This window comes from Oncorhynchus tshawytscha, linkage group LG13 (genome assembly GCF_018296145.1).
Source record: "Oncorhynchus tshawytscha isolate Ot180627B linkage group LG13, Otsh_v2.0, whole genome shotgun sequence".
Lineage (NCBI taxonomy): Eukaryota > Metazoa > Chordata > Actinopteri > Salmoniformes > Salmonidae > Oncorhynchus > Oncorhynchus tshawytscha.
This window is the reverse complement of record NC_056441.1, coordinates 94,126,101-94,148,067: the sequence shown is the minus strand read 5'-3', so window position 1 is coordinate 94,148,067 and position 21,967 is coordinate 94,126,101. Positions and strand designations below refer to the sequence as shown.

Genomic DNA, 21,967 nt, shown 5'->3' with positions numbered 1-21,967 from the left:
GTCATGAAACACTCTAAAATGTGCAGTTTTGTCACAAAACACAATGCCACATATGTCTAAACATTGGCATGCTGACTGCAGGAATGTCTCAGTGAATCTCATCTGCGTGCTCATCGTCCTCACCAGGGTCGTGACCTGACTGCAGTTTGTCGTTGTAACTGTGGAAGATGGATCCGGCCAAGGTTAGGGCTGTGAAAGATGGAGCCGGCCAAGGTTACGGCTGTGAAAGATGGAACCGGCCAAGGTTAGGGCTGTAAAAGATGGAGCCGGCCAAGGTTAGGGCTGTGAAAGATGGAGCCGGCCAAGGTTAGGGCTGTGAAAGATGGAGCCGGCCAAGGTTAGGGCTGTGAAAGATGGAGCCGGCCAAGGTTAAGGCTGTGAAAGATGGAGCCGGCCAAGGTTAGGGCTGTGAAAGATGGAGCCGGCCAAGGTTAGGGCTGTGAAAGATGGAGCCGGCCAAGGTTAGGGCTGTGAAAGATGGAGCCGGCCAAGGTTAGGGCTGTGAAAGATGGAGCCGGCCAAGGTTAGGGCTGTGAAAGATGGAGCCGGCCAAGGTTAGGGCTGTGAAAGATGGATCCGGCCAAGGTTAGGGCTGTGAAAGATGGAGCCGGCCAAGGTTAGGGCTGTGAAAGATGGAGCCGGCCAAGGTTAGGGCTGTGAAAGATGGAGCCTGCCAAGGTTAGGGCTGTGAAAGATGGAGCCGGCCAAGGTTAGGGCTGTGAAAGATGGAGCCGGCCAAGGTTAGGGCTGTGAAAGATGGAGCCGGCCAAGGTTAGGGCTGTGAAAGATGGAGCCGGCCAAGGTTAGGGCTGTGAAAGATGGAGCCGGCCAAGGTTAGGGCTGTGAAAGATGGAGCCGGCCAAGGTTACGGCTGTGAAAGCTGGATCTGGCCAATGTTACGGCTGTGAAAGATGGAGCTGGAAACAATTGTGTACGCTGCTAAAATGAGTGCCAGGCAGCCGCCGGTGGCAGGTTTCAGACAGACGCAGACAGACAAATGTTCATGACAACATGTTAGTTGGTTGAAGATGTTTTTCACCCTCTTGTTGACTTCTTAATGGAAAGCTTTAAGGGATGTTTTGCATAACAAGATACTTTTTAGTTTATAACCATAATCCTGTATCATCCCTACTTCATATTTTGGTTTAGAATTATTATTTGTATTGAATAATGTATGATGGAGTTCTATCTAGAGACAGCTTCTAATCTGACGCTAACACTAAAGGAACCTGGTAATTATTTACATTGCTTTCAAGGGGCTGCAATCTGAGTCAGTCATTTACAGTTAATTAACCACTTTAGAATAAGTCGTTACCAAAACCTATAGACATTGCGCTGACAGCATGCTTACTCTCCCATCTCCTCTGACTACATACTTACTCTCCCATCTCATCCTCTGACTACATCCTTACTCTCCCATCTCCTCCTCTGACTGCATCCTTACTCTCCCATCTCCTCGTGACTACATCCTTACTCTCCCATCTCCTCCTGACTACATCCTTACTCTCCCATCTCCTCTGACTACATCCTTACTCTCCCATCTCCTCTGACTGCATCATTCTTACTCTCCCATCTCCTCCTGGCTACATCCTTACTCTCCCATCTCCTCTGACTGCATCCTTACTCTCCCATCTCCTCTGACTACATCCTTACTCTCCCATCTCCTCCTCTGACTACATCCTTACTCTCCCATCTCCTCCTGACTACATCCCCATCTACATCTCCCCATCTCCTCTGACTACATCCTTACTCTCCCATCTCCTCCTGACTACATCCTTACTCTCCCATCTCCACCTGGCTACATCATCCTTACTCTCCCATCTCCTCTGACTACATCCTTACTCTCCCATCTCCTCTGACTACATCCTTACTCTTCCACCCCCTCTGACTACATCCTTACTGTCTCATGTCCTCTGACTACATCCTTACTCTCCCATCTCCTCTGACTGCATCCTTACTCTCCCATCTCCTCTGACTGCATCCTTACTCTCCCATCTCCTCTGACTGCATCCTTACTCTCCCATCTCCTCTGACTACATCCTTACTCTCCCACCCCCTCTGACTACATCCTTACTCTCCCATCTCCTCCTGACTACATCCTTACTCTCCCATCTCCTCCTCTGACTACATCCTTACTCTCCCATCTCCTCTGACTACATCCTTATCTCTCCCATCTCCTCCTCTTACTACATCCTTACTCTCCCATCTCCTCTGACCTCTGATTGCATCTCTCCTCTGACTCATCCCATCTCTCCCATCTCTCTGACTGCATCCTTACTCTCCCATCTCCTCTGACTGCATCCTTACTCTCCAATCTCCTCCTCTGACTGCATCCTTACTCTCCCATCTCCTCCTCTGACTACATCCTAACTCTCCCATCTCCTCCTCTGACTACATCCTTACTCTCCCATCTCCTCCTCTGATTGCATCCTTACTCTCCCATCTCCTCCTCTGACTGCATCCTTACTCTCCCATCTCCTCCTCTGACTACATCCTTAATCTCCCATCTCCTCTGACTGCATCCTTACTCTCCCATCTCCTCTGACTACATCCTTACTCTCCCATCTCCTCCTCTGACTACATCCTTACTCTCCCATCTCCTCCTCTGACTACATCCTTACTCTCCCATCTCCTCCTCTGACTATCATCCTCCTCTGACTCATCCTTATCTCCCATCTCCTCTGACTGCATCCTTACTCTCCCATCTCCTCCTCCTCTGACTACATCCTTACTCTCCCATCTCCACCTGGCTACATCTCCTCTGACTCTCCCATCTCCTCTGACTACATCCTTACTCTCCCATCTCCTCTGACTACATCCTTACTCTCCCACCTCCTCCTCTGACTACATCCTTACTGTCTCATGTCCTCTGACTACATCCTTACTCTCCCATCTCCTCTGACTGCATCCTTACTCTCCCATCTCCTCTGACTGCATCCTTACTCTCCCATCTCCTCTGACTGCATCCTTACTCTCCCATCTCCTCTGACTACATCCTTACTCTCCCACCCCCTCTGACTACATCCTTACTCTCCCATCTCCTCCTGACTACATCCTTACTCTCCCATCTCCTCCTCTGACTACATCCTTACTCTCCCATCTCCTCTGTCTACATCCTTACTCTCCCATCTCCTCCTCTTACTACATCCTTACTCTCCCATCTCCTCCTCTGATTGCATCCTTACTCTCCCATCTCCTCCTCTGACTGCATCCTTACTCTCCCATCTCCTCTGACTGCATCCTTACTCTCCAATCTCCTCCTCTGACTGCATCCTTACTCTCCCATCTCCTCCTCTGACTACATCCTTACTCTCCCATCTCATCCTCTGATTGCATCCTTACTCTCCCATCTCCTCTGACTGCATCTCATCCTCTGACTGCATCCTTACTCCCCATCTCCTCCTCTGACTCATCCCATCTCATCCTCTGATTGCATCCTTACTCTCCCATCTCCTCCTCTGACTACATCCTTAATCTCCCATCTCCTCTGACTGCATCCTTACTCTCCCATCTCCTCTGACTACATCCTTACTCTCCCATCTCCTCCTCTGACTACATCCTTACTCTCCCATCTCCTCCTCTGACTACATCCTTACTCTCCCATCTCCTCCTCTGACTACATCCTTACTCTCCCATCTCCTCCTCAGACTGCATCCTTACTCTCCCATCTCCTCCTCTGACTACAACCTTACTCTCCCATCTCCTCTGACTACATCCTTACTCTCCCATCTCCTCCTGACTACATCCTTACTCTCCCATCTCCTCTGACTACATCCTTACTCTCCCATCTCCTCCTGACTACATCCTTACTCTCCCATCTCCACCTGGCTACATCCTTACTCTCCCATCTCCTCTGACTACATCCTTACTCTCCCATCTCCTCTGACTACATCCTTACTCTTCCACCCCCTCTGACTACATCCTTACTCTCTCATGTCCTCTGACTACATCCTTACTCTCCCATCTCCTCTGACTGCATCCTTACTCTCCCATCTCCTCTGACTGCATCCTTACTCTCCCATCTCCTCTGACTGCATCCTTACTCTCCCATCTCCTCTGACTACATCCTTACTCTCCCACCCCCTCTGACTACATCCTTACTCTCCCATGTCATCTGACTACATCCTTACTCTCCCATCTCCTCTGACTGCCTCCTTATTCTCCCATCTCCTCTGACTACATTCATACTCTCCCATCTCCTCCTCTGACTACATCCTTACTCTCCCATCTCCTCCCATGACTGCGTGCTTACTCTCCCATCTCCTCCTCTGACTACATCCTTACTCTCCCATCTCCTCCCATGACTGCGTGCTTACTCTCCCATCTCCTCCCATGACTGCGTGCTTACTCTCCCAACTCCTCCCATGACTGCGTGCTTACTCAAACATTATGATTGTACCACTAAGGGAGGTCAATGTCAGTGTGCTCAAGGGGACAACATGAGATTGGATTATAGAATTGAAGCAGCTTGGAACAAGTCCTTATTTCTAATGTAATATCTCCAGTATCAATACGTCTAGCTTCCAGCACTAGAACATTCTCTGAACATACCTTGGTGTATGGACATGTAGAGTAGAAATGTATGTACCCCTTATGTCATGTTTGTAAACATTATGTAATGCCTGCACCTCTTTTTAATGTATGTAACCCTTATGTCATGTCTGCACCTCTTTTTTAATGTCTGTAACCCTTAAGTCATGTCTGTACCCCCTTTTTAATGTATGTAACCATTATGTCATGTCTGTAACCCTTATGTCATGTCTGGAAGCTAGACATATTGATATTGGAGATATTACATCAGAAATAAGGACTTGTTCCAAGCCTTTTCAATTCCATAATCCAATCTCTTGTTGTCCCCTTGAGCACACTGACATTGACGTCCCTTAGTGGTATAATCATAATGTTTCACAACCCCTACTCACTGTAAGGGTTACAGACATCACTTCACTCCATTGGAGCAGACAGTGGTCAGACATCACTTCACTCTATTAGAGCAGACAGTAATCAGACATCACTACACTCTATTAGAGCAGACAGTAATCAGACATCACTTCACTCTATTAGAGCAGACAGTAATCAGACATCCCTTCACTCCATTAGAGCAGACAGTAATCAGACATCCCTTCACTCCATTAGAGCAGACAGTGGTCAGACATCCCTTCACTCCATTAGAGCAGACAGTGGTCAGACATCCCTTCACTCCATTAGAACAGACAGTGGTCAGACATCCCTTCACTCCATTAGAACAGACAGTGGTCAGACATCCCTTCACTCCACGTATAAAAATGTCCTGGATGGATGGTGGATGGGCCGAGTGATGGATGATGGATGGTGGATGGGCCGAGTGATGGATGATGGATGGTGGATGGGCCGAGTGATGGATGGTGGATAGTGGATGGGCCGAGTGATGGATGATGGATGGGCAGTGATGGATGATGGATGGGCAGTGATGGATGATGGATGGGCAGAGTGATGGATGATGGATGGACCGAGTGATGGATGATGGATGGGCCGAGTGATGGATGATGGATGGGCAGTGATGGATGGTGGATGGGCCGAGTGATGGATGATGGATGGCGGATGGGCCGAGTGATGGATGGTGGATGGGCCAAGTGATGGATGGTGGATGGGCCAAGTGATGGATGGTGGATGGGCCGAGTGATGGATCATGGATGGTGGATGGGCCGAGTGATGGATGGTGGATGGGCAGTGATGGATGATGGATGGTGGATGGGCAGAGTGATGGAGGATGGATGGGCAGTGATGGATGATGGATGGGCCGAGTTATGGATGGGCCGAGTGATGGATGATGGATGATGGATGGGCCGAGTTATGGATGGGCCGAGTGATGGATTGGGCCGAGTGATGGATGATGGATGGTGGATGGGCCGAGTGATGGAGGATGGATGGGCCGAGTGATGGATGATGGATGGTGGATGGGCCGAGTGATGGATGATGGATGGGCCGAGTGATGGATGGTGGATGGGCCGAGTGATGGATGATGGATGGCGGATGGGCCGAGTGATGGATGGTGGATGGGCCAAGTGATGGATGGTGGATGGGCCAAGTGATGGATGGTGGATGGGCCGAGTGATGGATCATGGATGGTGGATGGGCCGAGTGATGGATGGTGGATGGGCAGTGATGGATGGTGGATGGGCCGAGTGATGGAGGATGGATGGGCCGAGTGATGGATGATGGATGGGCCGAGTTATGGATGGGCCGAGTGATGGATGATGGATGATGGATGGGCCGAGTTATGGATGGGCCGAGTGATGGATGGGCCGAGTGATGGATGATGGATGGTGGATGGGCCGAGTGATGGAGGATGGATGGGCCGAGTGATGGATGATGGATGGTGGATGGGCCGAGTGATGGAGGATGGATGGGCCGAGTGATGGAGGATGGATGGGCAGTGATGGATGGTGGATGGTGGATGGGCCGAGTGATGGATGGTGGATAGTGGATGGGACGAGTGATGGAGGATGGATGGGCCGAGTGATGGATGATGGATGGTGGATGGGCCGAGTGATGGAGGATGGATGGGCCGAGTGATGGATGATGGATGGTGGATGGGCCGAGTGATGGATGATGGATGGGCAGTGATGGATGATGGAGGAATGATGGGCCGAGTGATGGAGGATGGATGGGCAGTGATGGATGATGGATGGTGGATGGGTCGAGTGATGGATGATGGATGGTGGATGGGCCGAGTGATGGATGATGGATAATGGATGGGTCGAGTGATGGATGATGAATGGGCCGAGTGATGGATGATAGATGATGGATGGGCCGAGTGATGGATGATGGATGATGAATGGGCCGAGTGATGGATGGTGGATGGGCAGTGATGGATGGTGGATGGGCCAGAGTGATGGATGATGGATGGGCCAAGTGATGGATGATAGATGATGGATGGGCCGAGTGATGGATGAAGGATGGGCCGAGTGATGGATGATAGATGATGAATGGGCCGAGTGATGGATGATGGATGGGCCGAGTGATGGATTATAGCTGATGGAATGGCCGAGTGATGGATGATAGCTGATGGAATGGCCGAGTTATGGATGATGGATGGGCCGCGTGATGGATGATGGATGGGAGCACCGGCGGTTTCCCTGGCTGTCACAGTTCCATCTTTCTGAGAGGTGTCAAATGAAGCTGTCATACACAGCTTCATATAGTAATATAGTATAGTATGACGTTCTCCTGCTACATTTTCAACCCGTCTATCGTGGAGAAAGCAGAGCAGTCACAAGGGCATAGACGAGCATCACCAAACGGATGATGAACAGCCACACACACACACTAATCATAGAAATCATGATGATTAGTTGGGCTGATAACCTGATCTGAATACATCATGTAGACACAGACATGGTTCTCAGCTGGAGGTCGTTTGGGTAGAGAGAGACTCAGAGATACCCTGGACTATAAACACCTCAGTTCACCCTGGACTATAACATCTCAGTTCCCCCTGGACTATGACATCTCAGTTCCCCCTGAACTATAACATCTCAGTTCCCCCTGAACTATAACATCTCAGTTCACCCTGGACTATGCATATCATAGATACCCTGGACTATAACATCTCAGTTCACCCTGGACTATAACATCTCAGTTCACCCTGGACTATAACATCTCAGTTCACCCTGGACTATGACATCTCAGTTCACCCTGGACTATACATATCATAGATACCCTGGACTATAACATCTCAGTTCACCCTGGACTATAACATCTCAGTTCACCCTGGACTATAACATCTCAGTTCACCCTGGACTATAACATCTCAGTTCACCCTGGACTATGACATCTCAGTTCACCCTGGACTATACATATCATAGATACCCTGGACTATGACATCTCAGTTCACCCTGGACTATACATATCATAGATAACCTGGACTATAACATCTCAGTTCACCCTGGACTATAACATCTCAGTTCACCCTGGACTATGACATCTCAGTTCACCCTGGACTATACATATCATAGATAACCTGGACTATGACATCTCAGTTCACCCTGGACTATAACATCTCAGTTCACCCTGGACTATGACATCTCAGTTCACCCTGGACTATACATATCATAGATACCCTGGACTATAACATCTCAGTTCACCCTGGACTATGACATCTCAGTTCACCCTGGACTATAACATCTCAGTTCACCCTGGACTATGACATCTCAGTTCACCCTGGACTATGACATCTCAGTTCACCCTGGACTATACATATCATGGAGACATCTCAGTTCCCTGGACTATAACATCTCAGTTCACCCTGGACTATGACATCTCAGTTCACCCTGGACTATAACATCTCAGTTCACCCTGGACTATGACATCTCAGTTCCCCCTGGACTATAACATCTCAGTTCACCCTGGACTATGACATCTCAGTTCACCCTGGACTATAACATCTCAGTTCACCCTGGACTATGACATCTCAGTTCACCCTGGACTATGCATATCATATATACCCTGGACTATGACATCTCAGTTCACCCTGGACTATAACATACAACATAACATGAACATAACATGAATATGGAAAGGGGAAGAGAATATTGGGAAAGAAGAAATATTGATAATAAAGGTCACATTAAAATAACATATTGATTTAAGATCAATATGAACCTGTTTGCTGTTCTTCTATTGGATAGCAGATAGTTGACAGCTTCAAACCCATTTTCTCTTTTCTTTGAAGGCAACACCATAGTATTCACACTGGGAAGTATGTATACCACAAGGTGTTAGTGTATGGATGCAAAACACACATGTATTATGTATCAGTTTATATTGTAAGGATGCGTGCAATTTAACCTACTATCCAGTATCCTACCTAACAAATATCCAATCTCCATTCTCTTATATAATCCGGTCATCTATCCACTCTCCAGTCTCCTATGTAATAATGTCAACTATCCTCTATCCAGTCTCCTATATAATCCTGTCAACTGTCCACTCTTCAGTCTCCTATCCTGTCAACTATCCACTCTCCAGTCTCCTATATAATCCTGTCAACTGTCCACTCTCCAGTCTCCTATATAATCCTGTCAACTGTCCACTCTCCAGTCCCCTATATAATCCTGTCAACTGTCCACTCTCCAGTCCCCTCTATAATCCTGTCAACTGTCCAGTCTCCTATATAATCCTGTCAACTGTCCAGTCTCCTATCCTGTCAACTATCCACTCTCCAGTCTCCTATATAATCCTGTCAACTGTCCACTCTCCAGTCTCCTATATAATCCTGTCAACTGTCCACTCTCCAGTCCCCTATATAATCCTGTCAACTGTCCACTCTCCAGTCCCCTATATAATCCTGTCAACTGTCCACTCTCCAGTCCCCTATATAATCCTGTCAACTGTCCACTCTCCAGTCTCCTATATAATCCTGTCAACTGTCCACTCTCCAGTCCCCTATATAATCCTGTCAACTGTCCACTCTCCAGTCCCCTCTATAATCCCTGTCAACTGTCCAGTCTCCTATCCTGTCAATAATCTATCCACTCTCCAGTCTCCTATATAATCCTGTCAACTGTCCAGTCTCTCCAGTCTCCTATATAATCCTGTCAACTGTCCACTCTCCAGTCTCCTATATAATCCTGTCAACTGTCCACTCTCCAGTCCCTATATAATCCTGTCAACTGTCCACTCTCCAGTCCCCTATATAATCCTGTCAACTGTCCACTCTCCAGTCTCCTAGTCAACTATCCACTCTCCAGTCTCTATATAATCCTGTCAACTGTCCACTCTCCAGTCTCCTATATAATCCTGTCAACTGTCCACTCTCCAGTCCCCTATATAATCCTGTCAACTGTCCACTCTCCAGTCCCCTCTATAATCCTGTCAACTGTCCAGTCTCCTATCCTGTCAACTATCCACTCTCCAGTCTCCTATATAATCCTGTCAACTGTCCACTCTCCAGTCTCCTATATAATCCTGTCAACTGTCCACTCTCCAGTCCCCTCTATAATCCTGTCAACTGTCCACTCTCCAGTCCCCTATATAATCCTGTCAACTGTCCACTCTCCAGTCCCCTCTATAATCCTGTCAACTGTCCAGTCTCCTATCCTGTCAACTATCCACTCTCCAGTCTCCTATATAATCCTGTCAACTGTCCACTCTCCAGTCCCCTATATAATCCTGTCAACTGTCCACTCTCCAGTCTCCTATCCTGTCAACTATCCACTCTCCAGTCTCCTATATAATCCTGTCAACTGTCCACTCTCCAGTCTCCTATATAATCCTGTCAACTGTCCACTCTCCAGTCTCCTATATAATCCTGTCAACTGTCTACTCTCCAGTCCCCTATATAATCCTGTCAACTGTCCAGTCTCCAGTCTCCTATATAATCCTGTCAACTGTCCACTCTCTTTTCCCCTCTATAATCCTGTCAACTGTCCAGTCTCCTATCCTGTCAACTATCCACTCTCCAGTCTCCTATATAATCCTGTCAACTGTCCACTCTCCAGTCTCCTATATAATCCTGTCAACTGTCCACTCTCTTTTCCCCTCTATAATCCTGTCAACTGTCCACTCTCCAGTCTCCTATCCTGTCAACTATCCACTCTCCAGTCTCCTATATAATCCTGTCAACTGTCCACTCTCCAGTCTCCTATATAATCCTGTCAACTGTCCACTCTTCAGTCCCCTATATAATCCTGTCAACTGTCCACTCTCCAGTCCCCTATATAATCCTGTCATACTGTCCACTCTCCAGTCCCTCTATAATCCTGTCAACTGTCCACTCTCCAGTCTCTATATAATCCTGTCAACTATCCACTCTCCAGTCCCTATATAATCCTGTCAACTGTCCACTCTCCAGTCTCTATAATAATCCTCAGTCTCCTAATCCTGTCAACTGTCCACTCTCCAGTCTCCTATATAATCCTGTCAACTGTCCACTCTCAGTCCCTATATAATCCTGTCAACTGTCCACTCTCCAGTCCCTCTATAATCCTGTCAACTGTCCACTCTCCAGTCCCTATATAATCCTGTCAACTGTCTACTCTCCAGTCCCCTCTACTCTCCAGTCCCTCTATAATCCTGTCAACTGTCCAGTCTCCTATCCTGTCAACTATCCACTCTCCAGTCTCCTATATAATCCTGTCAACTGTCCACTCTCCAGTCCCCTATATAATCCTGTCAACTGTCCACTCTCCAGTCCCCTATATAATCCTGTCAACTGTCCACTCTCTTTTCCCCTCTATAATCCTGTCAACTGTCCAGTCTCCTATCCTGTCAACTATCCACTCTCCAGTCTCCTATATAATCCTGTCAACTGTCCACTCTCTTTTCCCCTCTATAATCCTGTCAACTGTCCACTCTCCAGTCTCCTATCCTGTCAACTATCCACTCTCCAGTCTCCTATATAATCCTGTCAACTGTCCACTCTCCAGTCCCCTCTATAATCCTGTCAACTGTCCACTCTCCAGTCTCCTATAATCCTGTCAACTATCCTGTCACTCTCCAGTCCCTATATATAATATAATCCTGTCAACTGTCCACTCTCCAGTCTCCTATATAATCCTGTCAACTGTCCACTCTCCAGTCTCCTATATAATCCTGTCAACTGTCCACTCTCCAGTCTCCTATATAATCCTGTCAACTGTCCACTCTCCAGTCCCTATATAATCCTGTCAACTGTCCAGTCTCCCTATCCTGTCAACTATCCACTCTCCAGTCTCCTATATAATCCTGTCAACTGTCCACTCTCCAGTCTCCTATATAATCCTGTCAACTGTCCACTCTTCAGTCTCCTATAAATCCTGTCAACTGTCCACTCTCCAGTCCCTATATAATCCTGTCAACTGTCCACTCTCAGTCCCTATATAATCTGTCAACTGTCCTCTCCAGTCCCTATATAATCCTGTCAACTGTCCACTCTCCAGTCCCCTATATAATCCTGTCAACTGTCCACTCTCCAGTCCCTCTATAATCCTGTCAACTATCCACTCTCCAGTCCCTATATAATCCTGTCAACTGTCCACTCTCCAGTCCCTCTATAATCCTGTCAACTGTCCACTCTCCAGTCCCCTATATAATCCTGTCAACTGTCCACTCTCTCAGTCCCTATCTATAATCTCTCCAGTCCCCTCTATAATCCTGTCAACTGTCCAGTCTCCTATCCTGTCAACTATCCACTCTCCAGTCCCTCTATAATCCTGTCAACTGTCCACTCTCCAGTCCCCTATATAATCCTGTCAACTGTCCACTCTCCAGTCCCCTCTATAATCCTGTCAACTGTCCACTCTCCAGTCCCCTCTATAATCCTGTCAACTGTCCACTCTCCAGTCCCCTCTATAATCCTGTCAACTGTCCAGTCTCCTATCCTGTCAACTATCCACTCTCCAGTCTCCTATATAATCCTGTCAACTGTCCACTCTCCAGTCCCCTATATAATCCTGTCAACTGTCCACTCTCCAGTCTCCTATATAATCCTGTCAACTGTCCACTCTCCAGTCCCCTATATAATCCTGTCAACTGTCCACTCTCCAGTCCCCTATATAATCCTGTCAACTGTCCAGTCTCCTATCCTGTCAACTATCCACTCTCCAGTCTCCTATATAATCCTGTCAACTGTCCACTCTCCAGTCCCCTATATAATCCTGTCACTCCTGTCCCTCTCTATAATCCTGTCAACTGTCCACTCTCCAGTCCCCTATATAATCCTGTCAACTGTCCACTCTCCAGTCCCTATATAATCCTGTCAACTGTCCACTCTCCAGTCCCTATATAATCCTGTCAACTGTCCACTCTCCAGTCCCCTCTATAATCCTGTCAACTGTCCACTCTCCAGTCTCCTATATAATCCTGTCAACTGTCCACTCTCTTTTCCCCTCTATAATCCTGTCAACTATCCACTCTCCAGTCTCCTATATAATCCTGTCAACTGTCCACTCTCTTTTCCCCTCTATAATCCTGTCAACTGTCCACTCTCCAGTCTCCTATATAATCCTGTCAACTATCCACTCTCCAGTCTCCTATATAATCCTGTCAACTGTCCACTCTCTTTTCCCCTCTATAATCCTGTCAACTGTCCACTCTCCAGTCTCCTATATAATCCTGTCAACTATCCACTCTCCAGTCTCCTATATAATCCTGTCAACTGTCCACTCTCCAGTCTCCTATATAATCCTGTCAACTGTCCACTCTCCAGTCTCCTCTATAATCCTGTCAACTATCCACTCTCCAGTCTCCTATATAATCCTGTCAACTGTCCACACTCCAGTCTCCTATATAATCCTGTCAACTGTCCACTCTCCAGTCCCCTATATAATCCTGTCAACTGTCCACTCTCCAGTCTCCTATCCTGTCAACTATCCACTCTCCAGTCTCCTATCCTGTCAACTGTCCACTCTCCAGTCTCCTATATAATCCTGTCAACTGTCCACTCTCCAGTCTCCTATCCTGTCAACTGTCCACTCTCCAGTCTCCTATATAATCCTGTCAACTGTCCACTCTCCAGTCTCCTATATAATCCTGTCAACTGTCCACTCTCCAGTCTCCTATATAATCCTGTCAACTATCCACTCTCCAGTCTCCTATATAATCCTGTCAACTGTCCACTCTCCAGTCCCTATATAATCCTGTCAACTGTCCAGTCTCCTATCCTGTCAACTATCCACTCTCCAGTCTCCTATATAATCCTGTCAACTGTCCACTCTCCAGTCTCCTATATAATCCTGTCAACTGTCCACTCTCCAGTCCCCTATATAATCCTGTCAACTGTCCACTCTCCAGTCCCCTCTATAATCCTGTCAACTGTCCAGTCTCCTATCCTGTCAACTATCCACTCTCCAGTCTCCTATATAAATCTGTCAACTGTCCACTCTCCAGTCTCCTATCCTGTACACTATCCACTCTACAGTCCTACTATCCACAATTTCTTTCAACTCTTATTATTCTGACTATTAATTGTACAGATGTATTAGGATGTAACCCTCTCCTCTCCTGCTAGTCCAGTCACCTAGGATATTAACCCTCTCCTCTCCTGCTAGTCCTGTCACCTAGGATATTAACCCTCTCCTCTCCTGCTAGTCCTGTCACCTAGGATATTAACCCTCTCCTCTCCTGCTAGTCCTGTCACCTAGGATATTAACCCTCTCCTCTCCTGCTAGTCCTGTCACCTAGGATATTAACCCTCTCCTCTCCTGCTAGTCCAGTCACCTAGGATATTAACCCTCTCCTCTCCTGCTAGTCCTGTCACCTAGGATATTAACCCTCTCCTCTCCTGTTAGTCCAGTCACCTAGGATATTAACCCTCTCCTCTCCTGCTAGTCCAGTCACCTAGGATATTAACCCTCTCCTCTCCTGCTAGTCCAGTCACCTAGGATATTAACCCTCTCCTCTCCTGCTAGTCCAGTCACCTAGGATATTAACCCTCTCCTCTCCTGCTAGTCCAGTCACCTAGGATATTAACCCTCTCCTCTCCTGCTAGTCCAGTCACCTAGGATATTAACCCTCTCCTCTCCTGCTAGTCCAGTCCCGACAATCACATGGAGGAAGATGAACGGTAACATCCCTAAGAAGGCTCGTCTGAGGAAGTCCCAGGCTGTTCTGGAGATCCCTAATGTACAGCTGGAAGACTCAGGGACCTACGAATGTAAAGCAGAGAACCCCAGAGGAGGAACAGCCTTTAAGGGACACATCCAGGTCTACAGTAAGTTATGTGATGGTTGGACTGGAATCACATTGTGCTGGTGTTAATATGGTATTGGTAAAGACTGCTGTGCTTTTGTTTCATTGTTTTATTGGACTTGACTGATACTACTAGGATTCTAGTGTGTTTGGCGGTTATGAAGACTAATTATTGTTGTGCCCATTCTCCAAACCAGTCTAAACTAGTCTGCTATTCAACTTCTGGTCATGTCCCTGATACCTACTGTAGAATATCTTTCAACCCAGTCCTGTGTTCTCCCTGATACCTACTGTAGAATATCTATCAACCCAGACCTGTCTGCTCCCTGACACCTACTGTAGAATATGTATCAACCCAGTCCTGTCTGCTCTTATCTGGAGGAGAATGTCACTGACTGAGATGAAGTGGGCATTATGTCATCAATGGAAGAAATGCCCAGTCTGCGACATGTTTTACAGTGATTAGGTTTGGCAGAGGAAGTCGAATGGATTATCGTCCGTTATGTAGTCTTACTGAATAATGTCAACTTCCTGTTCTTCTGTTCAGTTTTTGTTGCTGTTTATGTTTACGTCATAAATAACTAATTGTTCAAAGATGATTTGTTTCATTTTATTACTATGCAGATGCACATAGAGGTACATTTGTACTTTTTCATATTATTTAGCCACTTGTATAATGGCTTGGTAATACTGCCGACCAAACACGCACCTAATTGAATGAAGACAAGACCAAACACCCACCTGATGGAATGAAGACAAGACCAAACACCGACCTGATTGAATATAGACAAGACCAAACACGCACCTGATGATTTGAAGACAAGACCAAACACCCACCTGATGGAATGAAGACAAGACCAAACACCCACCTGATGGAATAAAGACAAGATCAAACACCCACCTGATGGAATGAAGACAAGACCAAACACCCACCTGATTGAATGAAGACAAGACCAAACACCCACCTGATTGAATGAAGACAAGACCAAACACCCACCTGATGGAATGAAGACAAGACCAAACACCCACCTGATTGAATATAGACAAGACCAAACACCCACCTGATGATTTGAAGACAAGACCAAACACCCACCTGATGGAATGAAGACGAGACCAAACACCCACCTGATTGAATATAGACAAGACCAAACACCCACCTGATTGAATATAGACAAGACCAAACACCCACCTGATGGAATGAAGACAAGACCAAACACCCACCTGATGGATTGAAGACGAGACCAAACACCCACCTGATGGATTGAAGACGAGACCAAACACCCACCTTATTGAATGCAGACAAACATCTTTCTGTGTCGGACTGGTATCATCCTGTTAAAGAGATTGAATTTAAGGAATGTAAAGTTACTTGTTGTGTTGTTTGATTGGATGTTTTTTCAGGGTGATATGGCCTTTTATCTGTGTTTTGATTGGATGATTATGGTCAGGAAGGTCTGTGCTCACTATAAAGGTTTACACAACATACTGACCTGTTTAAATGACATGCAGCCTGCTACCAACGAGGCTCCCACTGAGAGTAGCCAGGGAGTATTGATGCACAGGAAGTGTCAGAGAGTGTGAGTGTGTGTGGGTGTGTGTGTGTGTGTGTGTGCATGGGATGAGTAGCCAGGGAATATAGGTGCCAGGGAAGCATGTCGTCCCAAGGCTGTGTGTGTGTGTGTGTGTGTGTGTGTGTGTGTGTGTGTGTGTGAGATAGATAGATAACATATCATATGAATATCTAAGATATCTAACATCCTCTATAATACTGTTGTGTTATCCAGCTCAAACACACCATACTCTATACAGATTTTCATCTGTTCTCTCCTCCCCAGCCTTCCCACAGTGGATCAGCACGATAAACGACAGCCAGTTGGACAGTGGAGATCAGCTGCACTGGGAGTGCAAGGCCACAGGGAAGCCTAGACCCACCTACCGCTGGCTCCGCAATGGAGAGCCGCTCACACCACAGGTACTCACACACCGGGAACCACACACACCACAGGTACTCACAACCAGGTACTCACACCACAGCTACTCAAACACCGGGAACCACACATACCACAGGTACTCACAACCAGGTACTCACACCACAGCTACTCACACACCGGGAACCACACATACCACAGGTACTCACAACCAGGTACTCACACCACAGGTACTCTAAACAGGGAAGCACACACACCCCTACCGCTGGCTCCGCAATGGAGATACGCTCGCACCACAGGTACTCACACACAGGTACTCACACCACAGGTACTCACACTCAGGGAACCGCTCACACCACAGGTACTCACACCACAGGTACTCACACCACAGGTACTCACACACAGAGAAGAACACACAGGCAGGAAGTTACAAGATGCACAGCAATTGTTTAGGCAATTCCCAGTTCTAGAATATACAGCAATTATTTAGGCAATTTCCAGTTCTAGAAGACACAGCAATTATTTAGGCAATTTCCAGTTCTAGAATACACAGCAATTATTTAGTCAATTCCCAGTTCTAGAATACACAGCAATTATTTAGTCAATTCCCAGTTCTAGAATACACAGCAATTATTTAGGCAATTCCCAGTTCTAGAATACACAGCAATTATTTAGGCAATTCCCAGTTCTAGAATACACAGCAATTATTTAGGCAATTCCCAGTTCTAGAATACACAGCAATTATTTAGGCAATTTCCAGTTCAAGAATATACAGCAGAGACATTTAAACAGTCAAATAATGACAGTCAAATAATAAGGTATGTCATTCCACTGTCCTATGTACTGACAGTCAAATAATTAGGTATGACAATAACCCTGTCCTATGGTCTGACAGTAAAATAATTAGGTATGTCATTCTGCCTCTTACCTGTGACTCTATTCATGATACAGCACTGCCTCTTACCTGTGACTGTATTCATGATACAGCACTGCCTCTTACCTGTGACTGTATTCATGATACAGCACTGCCTCTTACCTGTATTCATGATACAGCACTGCCTCTTACCTGTATTCATGATACAGCACTGCCTCTTACCTGTGACTGTATTCATGATACAGCACTGCCTCTTACCTGTGACTGTATTCATGATACAGCACTGCCTCTTACCTGTGACTGTATTCATGATACAGCACTGCCTCTTACCTGTGACTGTATTCATGATACAGCACTGCCTCTTACCTGTGACTATATTCATGATACAGCACTGCCTCATACCTGTGACTGTATTCATGATACAACACTGCCTCTTACCTGTGACTGTATTCATGATACAGCACTGCCTCTTACCTGTATTCATGATACAGCACTGCCTCTTACCTATATTCACGATGCAGCACTGCCTCTTACCTGTATTCATGATACAACACTGCCTCTTACCTGTATTCATGATACAGCACTGCCTCTTACCTGTATTCATGATACAGCACTGCCTCTTACCTATATTCACGATGCAGCACTGCCTCTTACCTGTGACTGTATTCATGATACAGCACTGCCTCTTACCTGTGACTGTATTCACGATGCAGCACTGCCTCTTACCTGTGACTGTATTCATGATACAGCACTGCCTCTTACCTGTGACTGTATTCACGATGCAGCACTGCATCTTACCTGTGACTGTATTCATGATGCAGCACTGCCTCTTACCTGTGACCTCATTCATGATACAGCACTGCCTCTTACCTGTATTCATGATACAGCACTGCCTCTTACCTGTGACTGTATTCATGATACAGCACTGCCTCTTACCTGTATTCATGATACAGCACTGCCTCTTACCTGTGACTCTATTCATGATACAGCACTGCCTCTTACCTGTGACTGTATTCATGATACAGCACTGCCTCTTACCTGTATTCATGATACAGCACTGCCTCTTACCTGTATTCATGATACAGCACTGCCTCTTACCTATATTCATGCTACAGCACTGCCTCTTACCTGTGACTGTATTCATGATACAGCACTGCCTCTTACCTGTGACTGTATTAATGCTACAGCACTGCCTCTTACCTGTGACTATATTCATGATACAACACTGCCTCTTACCTGGGACCTTATTCATGCTACAGCACTGCCTCTTACCTGTGACTATATTCATGATACAGCACTGCCTCATACCTGGGACCTTATTCATGATACAGCACTGCCTCTTACCTGTGGCTGTATGGATCTCCCTATGGGCCCTATGGATCTCCCTATGGGTCCTGTGGATCTCCCTATGGGCCTCCCTATGGGTGGAGATGGTGAATGGAGTATGTTGTGTTTCAGATCAGGGTGGAGATGGTGAATGGAGTATGTTGTGTTTCAGAGCAGGGTGGAGATGGTGAATGGAGTATGTTGTGTTTCAGATCAGGGTGGAGATGGTGAATGGAGTATGTTGTGTTTCAGAGCAGGGTGGAGATGGTGAATGGAGTATGTTGTGTTTCAGAGCAGGGTGGAGATGGTGAATGGAGTATGTTGTGTTTCAGAGCAGGGTGGAGATGGTGAATGGAGAGCTCATTATCCAGAAGGTCCAACAGGCTGACTCTGGGATGTACCAGTGTGTCGCTGAGAACAAATACGGAGCCATCTACTGCAGCGCAGAACTCAAGATCTTAGGTATGCTGTTGTTTTCACCTGTTGTTATTGTTGTTATTGTTTTCATTCCGACACTGTGTACATGTATTTAGTCCTTACTACTCATTCCAAATTCATCCCCCCCCAAAAACAATGTTCTCAACTAAATAGCCTCAGGGGAAACCCAATGTTCTCAACTAAATAGCCTCAGGGAAAACCCAATGTTCTCAACTAAATAACCTCAGGGAAAACCCAATGTTCTCAACTAAATAACCTCAGGGGAAACCCAATGTTCTCAACTAAATAACCTCAGGGAAAACCCAATGTTCTCAACTAAATAACCTCAGGGAAAACCCAATGTTCTCAACTAAATAACCTCAGGGGAAACCCAATGTTCTCAACTAAATAACCTCATTATGTTAAAGTGAAGGTCTGTCCAGGGAAAGTCTGGTGTGTTTGTCATTATGTTAAAGGGAAAGTCTGGTGTGTTTGTCATTATGTTAAAGGGAAAGTCTGGTGTGTTTGTCATTATGTTAAAGGGAAAGTCTGGTGTGTTTGTCATTATGTTAAAGTGAAGGTCTGTTCTAATGAGAAAAGATAAAGTCAATTATTTTGTTGTGGCAAATTGAAATGTAAATGGCCTGTTTTTCAACAAAGGTAGACCTGCTCTTTTCTTCACGTCTATGCATTGCTGGATATCGGCATGTGACATTGGATAGGCCACGGCCTGATAAGGGAGAGAGGTAGGAATATGGGACGAAAACACCGCTTGAGAAGGCTGATTGGCAATCAACGGTGCTTGATTGAACCTTAAAAGTGGTTAGCATGAAGAAATGAACAGCAGAGTGTGCATCCCAAATGGTACCCTATTCCCTATATGGCACCCTATTCCCTAACCACTAGGGGCGGCAGTGGTGGTTAGAGCGTTGGACTAGTAACCGAAAGGTTGCTGGATCGAATCCCCGAGCTGACAAGGTAAAAATCTGTCGTTCTGCAGTTAACTCACTGTTCCTAGGCCATCATTGAAAATAAGAATTTGTTCTTGCCTAGTTAAATATAAAGGTAACATTTAAAAGATATAAGATACCCTATTCCCTATATGTCTGCCCTGCAGTATTCACTGTCTGTCTGTCTGTCTGTCTGCCCTGCAGTATTCACTGGCTGTCTATCTGCCCTGCAGTATTCACTGGCTGTCTGCCATGCAGTATTCACTGGCTGTCTGCCATGCAGTATTCACTGGCTGTCTCTCTGCCCTGCAGTATTCACTGTCTGTCTGCGCTGCAGTATTCACTGTCTGTCTGCCCTGCAGTATTCACTGGCAGTCTCTCTGCCCTGCAGTATTCACTAGCTGTCTGCCCTGCAGTATTCACTGGCAGTCTCTCTGCCCTGCAGTATTCACTGGCTGTCTCTCTGCCCTGCAGTATTCACTGGCTATCTGCCCTGCAGTATTCACTAGCTGTCTCTCTGCCCTGCAGTATTCACTGGCTGTCTGCCCTGCAGTATTCACTAGCTGTCGCTCTGCCCTGCAGTATTCACTGGCTGTCTGCCCTGCAGTATTCCCTAGCTGTCTGCCCTGCAGTATTCACTAGCTGTCTGCCATGCAGTATTCACTGGCTGTCTGCCCTGCAGTATTCACTAGCTGTCTGCCATGCAGTATTCACTGGCTGTCTCTCTGCCATGCAGTATTCACTGGCTGTCTCTCTGCCATGCAGTATCCAATGGTTGGCTTCTATTAAAGTAGCTCTCCCCTGCTCTCCTCTCCAGCTCTCCTCTTCTCTCCTCTCCAGCTCTACTCTCCTCTCCAGCTCTCCTCTCCAGCTCTCCCCTCCTCTCCTCTCCAGCTCTTCTCTAATCTCCTCTCTAGCTCTTCTCTCCTCTAGCTCTCCTCTCCTCTCCAGCTCTCCTCTCCAGCTCTCCCCTCCTCTTCTCTCCAGCTTTCCTCTACTCTCCTCTCCAGCTCACCTCTCCTCTCCAGGTCTCCTCTCCAGGTCTCCTCTACTCTCCTCTCCAGGTCTCCTCTCCAGCTCTCCTCTACTCTCCTCTCCAGCTCTCCTCTCCTCTCCTCTCCAGCTCTACTCTCCTCTCCAGCTCTCCTCTCCAGCTCTCCCCTCCTCTCCTCTCCAGCTCTTCTCTCCTCTCCTCTCCTCTCCAACTCTTCTCTCCTCTAGCTCTCCTCTCCTCTCCAGCTCTCCTCTCCAGCTCTCCCCTCCTCTTCTCTCCAGCTTTCCTCTACTCTCCTCTCCAGCTCACCTCTCCTCTCCAGCTCTCCTCTACTCTCCTCTCCAGCTCTCCTCTCCTCTCCTCTCCTCTCCAGCTCTCCTCTCCTCTCCAGGTCTCCTCTCCAGCTTTCCTCTACTCTCCTCTCCAGCTCTCCCTCCTCTCCTCTCCAGCTCTTCTCTCTCTCCTCTCCTCTCCAACTCTTCTCTCCTCTAGCTCTCCTCTCCTCTCCAGGTCTCCTCTCCAGCTCTCCTCTACTCTCCTCTCCAGCTCTCCTCTCCTCTCCAGCTCTACTCTCCTCTCCAGCTCTCCTCTCCAGCTCTCCCCTCCTCTCCTCTCCAGCTCACCTCTCCTCTCCAGCTCTCCTCTCCTCTCCAGCTTTCCTCTACTCTCCTCTCCAGCTCTCCCCTCCTCTCCAGCTCTCCTCTCCTCTCCAGCTCTCTCCTCCTCTCCAGCTCTCCTCTCCTCTCCAGCTCTCCCCTCCTCTCCAGCTCTCCTCTCCCCTCCTCTCCCCTCCTCTCCTCTCCAGCTTTTCTCTCCAACTCTCCTCTCT

At 47.1% G+C, this 21,967-nt stretch overlaps 1 protein-coding gene across 1 annotated transcript in view; it reads left to right on the top strand.

Annotated features, from left to right (window-relative positions):
* Positions 1 to 21,967, top strand: part of cntn5 (contactin 5) — a 471,145-nt gene that overhangs the window by 230,388 nt on the left and 218,790 nt on the right. Inside the window, exons 8-10 of the mRNA XM_042296548.1 lie at positions 14,490 to 14,671; positions 16,485 to 16,621; positions 19,110 to 19,239. Of these exons, the coding sequence (XP_042152482.1) occupies positions 14,490 to 14,671; positions 16,485 to 16,621; positions 19,110 to 19,239 (449 nt within the window). The remainder of the gene's footprint in view (positions 1 to 14,489; positions 14,672 to 16,484; positions 16,622 to 19,109; positions 19,240 to 21,967) is intronic.